We start from the raw sequence: 15,559 nt of genomic DNA, 5'->3' as shown, positions 1-15,559 counted from the left end.
AGGGGTATCACTTGGTTACATTTTTTCTCACATTATTATAAAATTCTTTCTTTTAAAAAATTCTACCTTCTTCAACCAGGTGGTAAGATTCTTGTGGGATAAAGCATGTTACATACTTCCCACATTTCACTTTAGACCTAAAATTGAACAGATATACCTTCTTGTGCTCAACTAAAAAAGTTTTGTTCTTCACTAATCTCCAAATGCATAATGGGACAAATATATGGATTATTGCAGTATTTTTACACTATTTGATGAGGGAGAAAAAGAAAAGACAGTAAGGGAAAACCTGCATAAATATATATGCCATCATAATGGGTATGAATTATTGGAAAGATTTCTAAAGACACACACAAAAACATCCATAAGGGAAGGATTAATAAATTTGATGCTCTCATAATTTGAAAATTAATTTAATAAAAGTCTTCCTACACAAACTGAGGAAGATATTTGCCACATGTTTGACCAATAAAGAATTAAGATCTACAATGGGTAAGTAACTCCTACAAATGAAAAGCAAAAGTTAAACCACTCAGTAGAAAATGGCCAGAGGATATGAATAGGTAGTTGAGAGAAATGGAAGCCCAAATGATCAATAAATACAAGAAAAAATGTCCATCTCCCCTGGTATCATGTTAGTGTAAGGTAAAACAACAGTGAGGTACTATCTCCCACCCATCATATGGATAAAAAATTAATATCTAACAAGTTTGGGAGAAAATGTGGAGAAAAAGGAATTTGTAATATTGCCACTAAAAGAGTAAATTAGCACAACTGTTTCACAGAGCAATTAGCCAATAATATAGTTTAAGGGGCACATGCTCTAAAACCTTGGTAACCCAATTCAGGTGTATTTCTTGAGAGGCTCAGGAACATGTGAGCCACAAGATACATTCAGAGGCATTTACTGCAGCATCGTTTGTAATGAAATAAATTAATGCCCATAATAAGGTAACAAATCATAAATTGTGGCTTAATCATCCCATAAAACAAGTAAGATGATTAAACTAGAAATACATATATTGACATGGATAAATCTCAAAAGCATAATCATTAACGTCAGAAGTATACATGAAGAATGATACTCTTAAATATGATTTTGAAAACACACAACACAATTCTGCCTATTTTAGGAACCCAAAAGGTGAAATAAAAGCATAAAAATATGAATGAGGATCCTACACGCTTCAAAAGATGCTGGAGATGCAGAGGTGAGAAACAATATGGAACACAAGTAGAAAAGAGGAGATTTACCTCAACAATGTTTACCTTAAAAATAGAAAATATGGAAATCAAGGTAGTGGGTATACATGTCTTTATATTTTATTCTCTGTTGCATGAGGCACTGAATATGAGTGGATGAAAGAGGCATTAAAATCCACCACTATTCCACAAGCCATCTGGGATCAGGTTTCTATCTCATTTCCATGCCTTTTGAATCACCTATTCATTCCAGAGGGACAAGCTATTAAATTTAAAATTCAAATCACTTCCCTACCATAGCTGTCTTTGCATTGTCACTTACATGTTTTAAATTTTTAATTTGCACCAAACACAAACTACTAAAACAGAGTTTACTCCAAGCATCATTAAGAGAGAGAACCCTGGTGGTAAACTACAATTTCTCACTTATTTTGGCAATTCAGTGTAATGGGAAGCGATCTCATCTGGGCTTGTTCATTACACTTCCTTAAGTATTTGGCATAAGCTTATTGGGGTTGTTTTTTAGTGTGGGGAAGAAAATCTAATCTTTTAGACTGCAGCTTCTGGCTCCCTGAAATGCCCCAGCAAGTGGAATGCCAAGCTTGCTACCAATTCGTCTACTTACTCAACAAATGCTTACTCTCTCCCGCTCTCTCCCAGATGCAAAAAATGGAATTCAGTACCAAATACTACAACCCAAATACAATGAAGTACAATTGAAGTGGAGGCTACAGCTGGAATTCAACTAAGGGCTTCTCAAAAACTTGCTGGCTCTGAATTGCCGGGGGATGAGCAATGTCAAAGATAAAGCCAGACACTAGTTAAAGTGGTAAGGACAGATATTAATCAGCAATACACTATTACAATGGGGGGGAGGGAAACCCAGCATGAACTGGCCTCAGCCTTGATTTGTAGAGGCCACAGGGCCTTTGAAGACAGAATGAGGAAGCTGGGAAGGGTGAGCAGGAGCTCTGCAGAATCAGAGAAGCGAAAAATTACAAAAAGTGGCATTTATCAAATTTCAGCTCCTCCCCTCCCACAGAGACTGGGATGCGGGGGCACTATCTTCAGGTGTCAGCTGCAACAAACAGTAAATTCTTTGGGCAGCCTTATTTTCTCAGGCAGACAATTAAAGAGGGGCTACGGTCATCCTGGAGGTGCAGCCTTGGGCTGTTGGAAATGATGTTAGTGTTTGTTCAACCAAGCTTGAGGCCTAGTGGAGAAGCCAGCTCAGCGGAGCCGGTTAGGGTTTGGTGGGGGTGGCACTCTGTCAGGCACTCTGTCGCCTGACAGATGAGGCAGCGAAGGGGAAAGAAAGCGAGAACTTACAAATGAAGCATGACTTCGACATCTCTGCCCCTGTCAAGTGCAGTGTTCATAGCTAGATCGATGATTTTTAGAACTGGGACTATCCTAGCTCGTTTTATAAATGAGTAAACTGAGGCCAAAGAGATTAGGTCCTTTCTAGACTCTCAGATCAGGCTCTAATGAAGCTTGTCGAGCCAGTAGCAGAATTCAAAACTCTAGGAAGATTAGAATGTGTACATCTAGCCCGGCAGGGTCCCAAAACCTACAGGACCTCTGTCCCTCCCAGGACAGCCACACCCAGGCCTGACCAGCAAGTCCTAACGTAAGCGGGAGCCTGGACGCGGACCAGGCCTGACTTCCAAAATAGGCTGGAAATTCGTCCTTTTATGTAATTCGTCTTTTTATTCATCCTTTCTTATTCTGAAGTGCTGGACACCGATTCCAAATTTTAAAACATACCATATGAGCCAAACAAAACACATCTGCAGGCCAAGTTCCAAGTGCTGGTCACTATTTCACAACATCTGCTGTAAAGAACTAGGTCTGAGGGCCTCCTCCTGGCCAGTTTTTATGGCTCCTGAATTCAGGAAAAGAAAAGAAGTTATGCTCAAAGACTCTCCTAATATGTGAGCCACCTGAAATTAAATGTTTACTGCCGAGGTCGATTTGGATGAAAAGCAGAAATTATAAATCTGATCAGTTGGTGCCTTTGGAGATTACAGAGAATAAAACTGACTGCCCAGCCCATCCATGATTTCTGAGCTCTATTAGTAGGTGATATGGTGGGAAGGGAGGAGGACCAGCCACGCCAAGTGATCCCAATGCACCCTCCCCGTGATCTTGTTCCTTCCTCCCCCCGTTCTCTCCTAAAGCCTATTCTATCAGCTCTCCTCTCTTCTTCTGGTAGGTAGAGCAGAAGACCAACAGGGGCAGGGAGTGCAGAGAAAGTCATGCGCCATTCTGCTTATCCCTAAAAACTAACATTTGGCTACTTTGAAATGTATTTCGTACCTGACTGTAAGCATTTTCCATTATAATCCTTACGATCATCCTATAATGAGGTACTACAGTTACGGCCCTGAATAGATAGGGTGTGAAGAGGTTATGAGCTTGGTCAAGGCCACAAGTAGCAGAGCCTGGACTAACTAGAATCCAGTTAACTAGAATTAGACTAGAATCCAGAATTAACGAGAATCCACATGATTCCAACCCAAAGCTCCCAAGCTGTGCTCTCAACCGCTGTCCCCCACCTCCGGTTTCATGATTTCAGCCTGTTCCCTATTACTCACCTACAACATGGCATCATTCCGTTTCCTCAACCCAGAACACAGTCAATGTGAGATGAGATTGTGCATTTGTTGCAGATATTTTTACAAGAAACATTTTAAAGAGAGATTTGGAGTCTGCCTTCTCCTCTCCTCATCATAGAGTCCGTGCTGCCGCCGGGAGTAGGTTCTGGGACGGGTACAGAGACGAACTCGTTTCTGTGACTTGGGCTTTCTTTTTAAGGGCTTCAAGAAACGTGGGGAAAAGACCTTTGTTCTCTAACATACTGCTGCTTCACGGCGGGTAGTGCCGTCCTTGTATTTTAAATAAAAAAGCAAAATACACACACATAAGTGCTCATGTGTTTGTGGTGTGTGTATACGTGTGTGGTGCATGGAGTGAGTGTGTGTATGTGTTAGATATATATGTATGTGGTGGGTGTATATGTGTGCTGTGGTGTATGTGGGGTATCTATATGTATGCGTATCTGGTGTGTGGGTGGTGTGTGGGTGTGTGTATGTGTTGTGTGTGTATATGTGTGTGGTGCGGTGTGTGTGGGAGGGGGATGTGTATTTGACTTTTAAGATGTCTTTCAGGACAATCAATGCAGCCACATGATCTCAGGGCCAGAGGTTAGGCCATTAACCCAGGCCACATCCATTTGTGGTTTTCTTGTAGACGCTGTTTCTCTAAGTACATATGATCTGATTGCCCAGATGCAGGTGGACCTGCCGGGGGCATTGTTACAGTGCACGTGCCAGGGTCCCTGCAGACCTGGGGCATCAGACTATCTAGCCCTGGGCCTAGGAATCTGCACTTTTATTTAATAAGTGTCCTACTTAAGGTTAATGCATTCCTGCTATAAGCTATGGTTATACGTATACATGTTCAGGTTTCCCAATGATCTATACTCAAGATGTAAGTGGCCAAAGAATTCAGGCATAGCCGAAACCTCTCTTACCTTTCTGTACTAACTAAATAAGCAGGAAAGAGTCTTACCCTGCACGCCCACCATACACACACAGGCATGGCACCTTTATGTTTTCAGTTTTCAAATTTGTTTCCTATTTGACAACACATAAATACCTACCTGAAGGAGGCTTTGCTTCTTTAGTTGAGTTTCTAACCCCAGAGCACCACCCTGGGCATTCCCATTCCTCATAAACTGCTGTGTACTGCTAATCGCTAAGGATTTTCTTCTCACAAATTATAGTCAAAATGTCTTTCTCTTAAGATATTTGCAACAATTAATACATTTGAGATCTCTTTGCTTAGTATGTAGGCCATCTTGGCTCAAGCATTTTAAAATAATTATCATTGGTGTTACCAATAAAGACTTTCCGAACGTGGGTGCTTCTGACCTAACGGTACCTCCAGCAGATGGTAGGTAGAGGTCTCAGACTGAAAGGTCTGACTCCTGGGCCTCGAATGCATTCATCTAAGCGACTTGAAAAGTCATGCTACCTAAATTGTAAACTCCCCTGTGGTGAGCAGCACGCAGGCTGACAGGAATAAACTAGTGAAGGGGAATGAAAGTGGAAACCCAGAAAAAGGGTAAAAACAGAACAGAAGCCTTGTGAAGGACCTTCATTTCCTTCTCCTTCCACAATGATCTGCTTCCCAGATAGGAGGAAGTCCCAGGGACAGAAGACTTGCACTCAGGACACTGTACCCTGTCCCATATTGCTCCAGAAATATTGCTATTGCCTTTGGGACAGAAAGGCTTCTTCCTCCCCCACCCCCACCCCCTTCTATCTTCCATTGCTTCTCTTCTCATGAAGGTTACCACGACATGGAAGTAATCCATCTGAGAAGTGTGGATAAAGGCAGTGAGAATGGGGAAAGAGAGGAGGTGACAGATTGGGGAAGCATTAAAAAGGGAGGATCACTGGGGCATGGTGATGGGTAGGAGATAGAGGTTCAGGAAGATTTGGGGGCAGGGGGGTCACAAATAACAAGCAAGGTTCTGATTTGAATTCCCAGACATCAGAGCTTGCAAAGTCATATGCCTCTAGGGCCAAGCATATAAAATATATTAGTAAAGAGGGTCAGGGGTCATGATGGTGTAGACTATGGCAAACCAAGGAGGGCACTAAAATTAAAGAGAAACCAGAGAGCAGCCCCTCCTCACTCTAGCCAGTTGCTGCCATTGCAAAACTAAGGCCAAGGCCTTCTATAGCTTCCTGTTTTCAAGAGAACCCAGAAATCTTGGTTGCTCTACAAAAAGTCTGAATTTAAAATCAGGATGGTTAGTTGTTAATTTTAATTAGTTGCTAGTTTTTATTTTAAAATATAATTTTTAAAAAAATTTAGAAACTGACAATCAAATAGAACTTGGAGGTGGGGCACTTGGAGGTAGCCTGGAGCATTCAGTTTCGAGCCCTCAAAACAGCTTGTGGTGCTACACACCAATATAACAAATCCCTTCTCTCTCTAGGTTATGGATTTTTTTAAAATTAAGATAAATCTATAATCCAGTCCAATAACCAAGGAAACTCAAGATTAGAGAGGAAGCCATACCTCATCTGATCCAACTGTACTTCTAATTCCTGGGCCCCTTCTGCCTCTAAGGTTCCTTGCAACCTCGGGATTCTGTTGCTCTGTGATTGCTGTAATCGTCCTGAGTGGCAACAGCGCCCTACGCTCTACATCTGTGCGCAATATTGTTACTTTAGAATCAGTCACTACCTCTCCTTTTTCTCTTTTTCTAGGCTTCTCTCCTGAGATAACACAAGCAAGGATGTGATTTGACATTTATCTTGTTAAGAGAACAATGGATAATTTGGATGCCAATCAAGTGTAGAAAAATGTCCACATTTTTCTAATCAGTCAAGTAATTGTCAAATCATTTCACTCTGCTTTTCAGATATAGCTCAAGCTAAGAGAGTCCCAAGATTTTTAAATTCTCAGTAGTTTATAATGGTCTTTTGAGAACTAATCCAAAATGAACTTGATCTTGAAAGTAATATCTTCATTCAAAAAACTTTTATTGAGTACCAATTATATACAACTATTTGTACCTATACATGAGGAGTGAAGACTACGGGTAGTCACCTACAGGCTAAGAGAGGAGAAATGTATGACCAATTAGAATCTAAAGTAGAACAACATTAGTACCTATAAGGTTTTGTTCCTCTGTATTAGAAACAAAAGAGAATAACAAATAATTAGAAAATAAGTTTTTAAGTAATACCATTAGAAAGAGATCAAAATGTATATAAATAATGCTTAGGAATAAAATTTACAAATATGTGCAATACCTATACACTTAAAACTATAAATACTGCTGAGCCCGGCCGGGCGTGGCTCAGCGGTTGAGCATCGACCTAGGATCCAGGCAATCGGGGTTCGATTCCCAGTCAGGGCACATGCCCGGGTTGCAGGATTTATCACACCATAAAAACCTCTCCTTTGAACCAGTTTCCAGTCTCTGCTAGGGGGTTCTGAGCCCATCCAAAGAAGAACCAAGTGATACTTCACAGTAACATCCCCAGCTCACAGAATCTTATCTGGCAAAGTGCTTACTTTAGATCGTCCCTGAAAACAATCAACTTTGCCCTGCTTCTGGCATGACTGCAAACACTGGAAATTTACAACATGGTGCTTTTATGTTGAAACATTACACAGTCCCCAGAGTGCAGAACGGCCGTGTTCTCACTACTGCTGTGTTAGGGAGAGAGGGGCAGAGGGAAATCAGGTTCCATACTAAAGTGTGTGTATGTGGGTGGCAGGAAGGGAAGGGAGGAGAGGAATGGACACCTGAAAGGTGTTATTCAAGTTAAGCATCTTCCAACCTGGAGATGAAGAATGACAACACTGAAAGGACTTCTTAAATCCCTCCTACCAGCTTGCAGAATACCTAAGAACTGAATGAAACACCACTTATCATTGGGACTTAAAAAGTGATATTTCTTGGTCTCTGGAATAAATCCCTTTTGTCTGATATTTGGGATTCGAGATCAGAAGAAGGCAAGGTCTTGATTCTGACCTGGGAAACTGAATTCTCTGGATTAAATGCTTTAAGAGAAGGTTCCTTTCCCTTTTTGAGTCTCAGTTTTAGAGCAGCTTTTCCCCAGAAGGTAATTGCAAAATCCATTTACTCTCAATAAATATTTAAAGGATCATGAAAAGGTAAATTCCTTGCAACCCACTGCCACCATTCAAATACCAAGAAATGGACACAAAAATGTATGCCCTTTAGCCTCGAGGGTAGACTGGGGCAGGTCATGGGAAGACATCACTACTGATTAGGATATGCAAACAAAATTGACTTCTCACAATCATTCCTTCCTTCAGTCAGTATTCAGCACCCACTATGTCCCAATTATCTGAGCGGGTGCTGGGGCACTAAGAACCCCTGCACTACTCCTAGGGGACAGCCGTCTCTTTCTCTCCCCTGACATTTAAAAAGCCTCAGAGAAAGATGCAGATTCACCAACAGAAACTAACTCAGAGCAACCATTAATTTAATTGTTCCAGTAGAAATAAACCAGGCCTGAGGTGGGTGCCGGAGAGGATGTGTGAGGAAACCTGGTTCTGCCACTGTCTGGGATGGTCACTTGGATGTCACTTGGACGGTCGGAGCTTCAGTTTTTCCATATACAGAATGAGGGTGGAAATAAATTATCCCCCAGGCCCTTTCAGTGCTAAGTTTCTACTTTTCCCAGTGTCTAGGAGTCTTTCCGTGTCCAGCACTGTGCACCCTAAGGAAGCGGTCATCACTCTCACACACACACACACACACACACACACACACACACACACACAGCCTCTTGCCTCTGGTTCCTGGTTATGTGTTTAAAGTTCTCAAGAGGTCCCAGGTGTGCCAGTGCTCGGACTGAGCAAGTTTCCTTCCATTCTAGGCAGGATTTATTCGTGGGCTCCTTTACTCCTGAGCGCTGCAGGACGGTTGGCTGCCTTTAGCAAGTCTGGGCAACTGGGGGAAATCTCACTTACAGATGTCAGCAGTCCTTCCTCTGGGGACAGGGCCAAGGAGCTGGAGGAGACACCACCAGCGCCCTGATGCGAAGAGTTTAAAAATGCCGAAGGGGAAACTTGCTTTCCTGCAAGGTGTGTTAGGGCCGCGCGGGGCGTTCTGCCTCCGCGCCCCCGCGCAGCGCTTTCCCGGCCTCCTGCAAGGCCGGCCCGCCCGCAGGCAGGCGGGGGGCCCCGCGGCCACCCCGGTGCTCCTCGGGTGCTCCTACCTGAGACCCCCTTCCCGGGCGCACCCAGACCTACGCAGGGGAGCGCTGCCCTCTAGCGACCGAAGCGGGAGATGCAGGGCAACCCTAGCTTCGGGGGAGCCCTGGGGCTGCGGGTCCCCTCGAAGGCTGAAGCCGTGGTCAGTCCTCCGCGGAGGGCGCTGCTGGCTCAGAAAGACCTGAGACTGTTTCTCTAGGTGTGCGCTCCGGTGCTGTTTGTGGTCTCCCTCTAGGACCAGGAGGGATAGATACAAAGACGGATGGACAAACAGATGTGTGAGGGGTAAATGACAGACAAACAGGAAGGAAGATGGGAGACAGATTATTAGTGACACGTTTTCAGGGCTTGCTAGGTGCCAGGCACAAGGCTAAATGTGCCCGTCCATTATTTCATTTACGTGACTTCGGAACCCGATGCACGGCTCATTCCCTCTGTCCCTGTTTTCCGAATGGGGAAGCTGAGTCCTTAGGCAAGGTAAGTAACTTGCCTCTCGCCAGTATTCCGTCGAGCTGGGAAGCGGCCGAGCGAGCGGGTCTCAATCGACGGCCCCGCCTCCACCGTTGGCTCTCGGCCCCCTCCAGCCCAGAGGGCGGGCGAGCCCCAAGCCCCAGACGCCCTGGGTGCGGCGCCCCTCGTCCCTCCCTGGACACTACAACCCTGGCGTGCCGACACCACACCCGCCCCGTCAAACACCCCCCGCGACACCTCGGGCAGCGCGCTTGAGGCAGCGGACGCCAACTGGGAAGATGCCCGGGAAGCTGGGTAAAATCGGGTCCCACTAAAGAAAAGGGGGAAAGCTCATCCCAAGGTTTTAAGGTCCCCGAAAAGTTTCAGTCATTCCCTCCTTTAACCATGGACGGAGCGCCCGCCGTGCGCCTGACGCGTTAGACGGTTCCGCAGGGAACCCGGAGCCCAGGGCTGTGCTTGGTGCGCCCGCAACGCCAGGGCGCCCCGACGAGGCGCAGCGCGGGCGGGTCCACCAGCTCCGAGGGTCTCCAGTACGTTCTGGGAACGTCAGTCAGTCCGTCTGCCTTCCTGACGCCGCCCCTCGGCCCTCTCTCTGAGCCCGCACCCCAGGGAGCACAATTCCAGTGCCCTTCCTTGGGGGACCTGATCTCATCCCACTCTGTTCCCAAATGTCCTGATTACCTCGGTTTGTCACCGGCCGCAAGGAGAGCAGCACGCGCCGTTCCCCCCCCCCCCTCCCCGGGGGCCGGGCGCCACGCGCGAGCGCCCGCGGACCGACCCCTCCCGGGACCGCGTGGCGGGGGTGGCGCGGGCCTGCGTCAGCGGCAGCCCGCCGGCGATTGGGGCGCGCTCGCCTCCTTCGGTTTGGGGCTAATTATAAAGTGGCTCCCGCGCCGCCAGCCTGGGACAGCGACGCGAGGAGAGGCGGGCGCTCCGACACCTGCGGTCCGCCGGCGGCCCCGCGGCGACGCTGAGGACCGCGACGGTGAGCCCGCGCCCGCCCGCCCGCGCCCGCCGCGCCCGACGCCCCTGCCCCTCGCACCGCCGCCCTCTCCCCTCGCTGCCAGCGTCGCGCCCGGGACTCGGCTTCGCGGACGGAGCTGCGCCCTCCGAGCGGCGTCACCGTGAGTGAAGTGGCCCGGGGCTCGCCCTGGCCCGCGCCCCGGGGCCCCAGCCTGTTGGGGTGTTACCGCGCGTCACTGCATGGGGTCCCCAGCTGTCTCCCCGCTTGCGACCCGGGTCAGTGTCCCGCCTCTCGAGCACTTGGTCGCGGCTCTTCCCTCCGGAGCCCTGCGCGGAGCAGCAAACGCCCAGTAAGAGCCGAGCGTCCCGAGCAGCCCCGGGCTCGGCGCCACGGCGCCAGCCTGGGAACCGCGAGGGAGCCGAGCGTCCCGGGCCTCGCGGAACCTCGCCGGCCCGGCCGGCAGGGCCCCGGCGGGGACGCCCCTAGGAGTTCTGGCTCGCTTGTCCCGCAGGCCGCCGGCGGGGCTGCCCCGCGAGGGCCCCTCGGAGACCCGCTCGCCGGCGGGCAGGCTCGGAGCGCGCGCCCCTCTCTCCCCGCAGCCCATGGCGCGGCTCCTGAGACTCTGCACCTGGCTGCTGGCGCTCGGGCCCGGGCTCCTGGCGACCGCGCGGGCGCAGTGCAGCCAGGACTGCGCGACGTGCAGCTACCGCCTGGCGCGCCCCGCCGACATCAACCCGCTGGTGAGTGCGGCGGCCAGCGCGCGGCGCCCCGGTCCAGTCGGCCGGGGTCTCTGGTGACTCGGGTGTCCCGACTGTTCCTCCAAACGCTGACCCAGGTCCCGCCCTCGCTCTCAGCTTTGGGGACCCGCGACTCCCTCGGGACCTGTAAGGGCGGCCGCGTCCCCAGACAAACCAAGTTGGTTTTAACCTCGGGGATGCGGGAGCCCCAGGTGCTCTCTTCAGCACCTCGGAGAGCACTGCGTTGTCACCTCACCTGTCCCAGAGAAGATGCTCAGTCCCCCCAACTCCTAACATATCACCAACGCACCCTTCCACACACAACCATCCTCTCATCCTGCCCGCGGGAATGTCATTTTTTAATGAGTGACATTGGTCGCCTTTTTACCTGTTTCATTTCTCTAGCCAGTTTACCCTTGGATCCCTCAAGCCCTTACCCTCAGCGAGCTAAGGGATTGGGGCGGGGGGGGGGGGGGCAGTAGACAGGAGAGAAAGAGAGAGAGCAACGACTGTCTCCCAAAAAAGTGACCATGGACTTCAACTTGTGTCACGTCTTGAGGGTGCTTTTGCAAAACCTAAGACAACAGTTTGATTTACCCATGAAAAAGGCGCAGGAGAGGTGGCCAGTATCCAACGAGGCGGCAACCACGCAAAGGTAAACGGCCCCGCTGAGCAGGGGACGCGGGGGGCAAGCTGAGGACAAAAGAGCTCTTATTCTAATCATAGTCCCCGTGCCCCTGCATCCCACCGGTGCTCTCCTGATCAGACTCCCCGGACTTGGGACCCGGCAGCTTCGTTTTAACCAGCTACCCTGTGACTCACTTGCACCCCTCAGTAGAGAACAGTGTGCTCATCCGAGGAGCCAAGCTCCTCCCTGGGGCCTCTGAAGGAACTTTAGATGCATAAAATAGGGACAAACATTAAGGAAAGGATTCCACAAAATCCAAGGCTTATTATTCAGGTTAAGGGTTCGTTGGTTTCCTTTGAATTACCTGACTCACTCCATTTGATATGTGCATGGGCTAACATGGCCTTAAAGAGAAGACACCTAGTGGGGCTTTACGTTTAAACTACGAGCACGAAAAATGTCTCTTAAATAGGGGTAACAATCCCTTCATCCATCTTTTTTTCCCCCTCTGATGTGTTTTTCGTTTAACTGATTTGTTTTGTGGTGGAGCTTACATTTTGGGTTGTTATTTTCTCTTTGACAAAAGGCTTTGTTAATGGCTGTGTTGTCAGAATTACAGCAGTGCCGGAATTTTAGCTTGGATGCACAAGCACATATGAGAAATGAGGTTGCCTAGCCAAAACCATGTAGTAAAACCAATATAAGAAATATTTATTGACCTTCTACCACGTGAAAGACACTTGTGCTTGGTTCTGTGGCAGATGTAAAGATACATAGGCATGCTATGGCTGGTGTCCAAATTGGATTTATGGTATAATATTAATGACCTTAACCATAGAACAGAGAATGTGATAAATATCACACAAAACATGCACAGACATGTATAGGAGCATATAAATTTAAATCATTTTTTAAATCTGAATGTGTTTTTCTGATTATTTATCATTATTTGTTTTTGAAAAAATTCTAACATTAAAAACCATTTTGGTAATAGTATACAAAATATTCAACATTCATTTTTGGTAAAGAAATCATTTAAATTATATTTTTAAATAAAAATATTATTGACATCTGAACATCTTAAGTTTTTTATAACATTTTGATTTCTTAATCAGGTATCAAAAATAAAGGATCACTTTAATTAGATCATCTTTAGGTTTTTATATGTGCATATATTTAATTTTCTTAGATACAAAACTTAAATAATCATTAACAGTTGATTAAATATGTACCCTAAAGAATTTTGTTGAACTAATGAAATAGTGAAAATAGTATGTGTGTGTTTTATATCAATTAATATACCAATATATTTTTAAATTCCAAGAAACAACCTGATTTTTCTAAATCAAAGGTGGGTAACCTGAGTTCTATAAGTAGACCTCAGAGGGCTATAAAAACCCCTGAAACACTCAGAAATATCACGTGGATTGCATGCTCAGGAATGTCAAGACTTCACGTAATCTTAGTACTCTCTTTATCATAGCCAAATTATTTGTCTAATAGAAGAGAATCTTAACAAAATTATTAGAATATATACACTAAATCTTAGAATGATTAGAACCTAATTATATAATTAAAAGAAAGAAATTGTATATGGATCATTTCTATTTTGTCAGATAACATGATTTCCATTGGAAAATATTTTCCTGTACACCAGCAACTAAATGTTAAGAAAAGTAACATGAATAATCTAAGCATTAGCATGTGGATCTCATAACTACAAACATTTGCTTCAAGATGATTAAATCGCTTAATCAATTAAGGGGGAAGAAAAGCAAAACCTCTACTTTCACCAAATCAATATGTCATCATTGAAATAATTCATGAGATTTAAGTTGAATTTTTAGAAAGTCTTTTTACAAACTTATTTTTGAAATTGGGTTTTTTTAAGATTGAAAATGTTTGCAGGAATATTGGATACCATTGCAGGTAAAATATTAACACAAGAAAGTAAGCAAACTTTATATCATTGATATTGATTTTACGTAAGACAAGTAGATAAAATGAATTTAGGGATGATATCCTTAATTAGGTAAAGAGAAATTTCTCCCTTTTGCTTAGGGAAAGCTCAAATGAAATGAAATCAACAGTGAACAACTATGCAGTGAAATTAGATTGTGCGGGCAGTCAATCTAGGTTAAAATTGGGTGGGAACAAATCTTTTACAGCATTGAAATGGCAATATATACACGATCTGTTAAAGTTCAAAGAAAAATTCTAATTTGTTTTAATTAATTCTCCACAATCTTTCTAAATCGATTTTCCTTCGATTTGCCTGTTCAGTGTGATGAAACGTTTCAATAAGAAAATGAAGATTATTGTATGGGAGTTTTCATGTCAAAGCAAATGTATTGTGGTCCACACAAATCTGTTTACTTAACAAAATCAGAAAAGCCTCTTTTTATTCTTAAATCGAATTCTTTTCCCAGGCTTGCACACTGGAATGTGAAGGGAAACTGCCTTCTCTCAGGACCTGGGACACGTGCAAGGAGCTGCTCCAGTTGTCCAAACTGGGGCTTCCTCAGGATGGCACCAGTGCCCTCAAAGAGGGCAGCAGGCAGGAAGAGGGGCACTTGCTGGCCAAGAAGTATGGGGGCTTCATGAAAAGGTATGGGGGCTTCATGAAGAAAACCGATGAGCTTTACCCCCTGGAGCCAGAAGAAGAGGCAGAGGGAGGTGAAGTCCTTGCCAAGAGATACGGGGGCTTCATGAAGAAGGGTGCCGGTGAGGATGGCACTCTGGGCAATTCCTTAGAGCCCCTGCAAGAGCTTCTAGGAGCAGGGGACAACCGAGAGGGCAGCCACCTCCAAGAGGGCAGCGATGATGAGGAGGTGGGCAAGAGGTACGGGGGCTTCATGAGGAGCTTAAAGAGAAGCCCCCAGCTGGAAGAAGAAGCCAAGGAGCTGCAGAAGCGATATGGGGGCTTCATGAGGAGAGTGGGCCGCCCCGAGTGGTGGATGGACTACCAGAAAAGGTACGGGGGCTTCCTGAAGCGCTTCGCCGATTCCCTGCCCCCCAACGAAGAGAGCGAAGGTTACTCCAAAGAAGCTCCTGAAACGGAGAAAAGATACGGGGGGTTTATGAAGTTTTAACGCCCTTTCCCATGAGTGACCCCAGCCCCAGCAAGCCGTCCTCGGTCCCCCAGTGAGAGGCCGCCTCGCAAATCGTGTTTTACTGCCATGTGTTGCTTGCATTGTGTAGTTGACTTTATTGTCTGAATAACTAACTATACAACCTGAAAGCCCTCAGTTCAGGTTCTGTGATCTTTTGAGAGTCTGTAAGCTCAGTATTGTCTGTGGCAGCCGTCTTGTTTCCATGCTAAAATTGTTTCTGTCACCTTGTCCTTTATTTTTGACGAAACACCAATAAGTGATTACTTGTTTATGGATATAATAAACCCATTACCCCGAATGCATAACATTCTTGCAAGTCTCTTCTTCTCCACGGCCCTCATTCGCCTTTGGGTTTCAACAGAAAATCCTAAACACAGAAACAGTGAACCCATCTGCTTTGTTCAGAATCATCACCGGCCTCTTACTCCAACAACTGTGGCTGCAAAAACAATTTTCATTTAATTTCTTACCCATGAAATCTTAGATGAGTAAACACATTAGAGGAAAATAAAATGTATTTCCACTCTCGGTTTTGGAAATCACATACAAGTTTTTAATCTTGACCACTGATTCCATTTAAATAAATAAATAAATAAATAAATAAATAAATAAATAAATAAATAAATAAATAAATAAATATAAATAAATAAACAAACAAACAGTGTTATGG

At 45.9% G+C, this 15,559-nt stretch overlaps 1 protein-coding gene and 1 long non-coding RNA gene across 3 annotated transcripts in view; one reads left to right on the top strand and one right to left on the bottom strand.

Moving 5' to 3' along the window:
- The window catches only part of LOC107533154 (uncharacterized), a 43,054-nt gene extending 34,199 nt beyond the window's left edge, over positions 1-8,855 (bottom strand). The window contains exon 1 of one of the 2 annotated variants that reach the window (XR_001602832.2): positions 8,734-8,855. This is a non-coding gene — a long non-coding RNA (uncharacterized LOC107533154). Of the gene's footprint in view, positions 1-2,970; positions 3,758-8,733 lie in introns of those variants that run through there. The other variant, XR_001602833.2, reaches the window with a different exon arrangement.
- Positions 8,856-10,458: 1,603 nt separating this feature from the next.
- Positions 10,459-15,194, top strand: PENK (proenkephalin). Its single transcript, XM_087825169.1, has 3 exons — positions 10,459-10,571; positions 11,011-11,151; positions 14,206-15,194. The coding sequence occupies exons 2-3, from the start codon at positions 11,014-11,016 to the stop codon at positions 14,866-14,868; spliced, it is 801 nt and encodes a 266-aa protein (XP_087681295.1). The 5' UTR covers positions 10,459-10,571; positions 11,011-11,013; the 3' UTR covers positions 14,869-15,194.
- The last annotated feature ends 365 nt before the right edge of the window (positions 15,195-15,559 follow it).

Source organism: Miniopterus natalensis, chromosome 16 (assembly GCF_054644295.1).
Source record: "Miniopterus natalensis isolate mMinNat1 chromosome 16, mMinNat1.hap1, whole genome shotgun sequence".
NCBI classification, from domain to species: domain Eukaryota; kingdom Metazoa; phylum Chordata; class Mammalia; order Chiroptera; family Miniopteridae; genus Miniopterus; species Miniopterus natalensis.
Note: the sequence above shows the minus strand (reverse complement) of the source record. Positions and strands in the feature narration are given on the sequence as shown.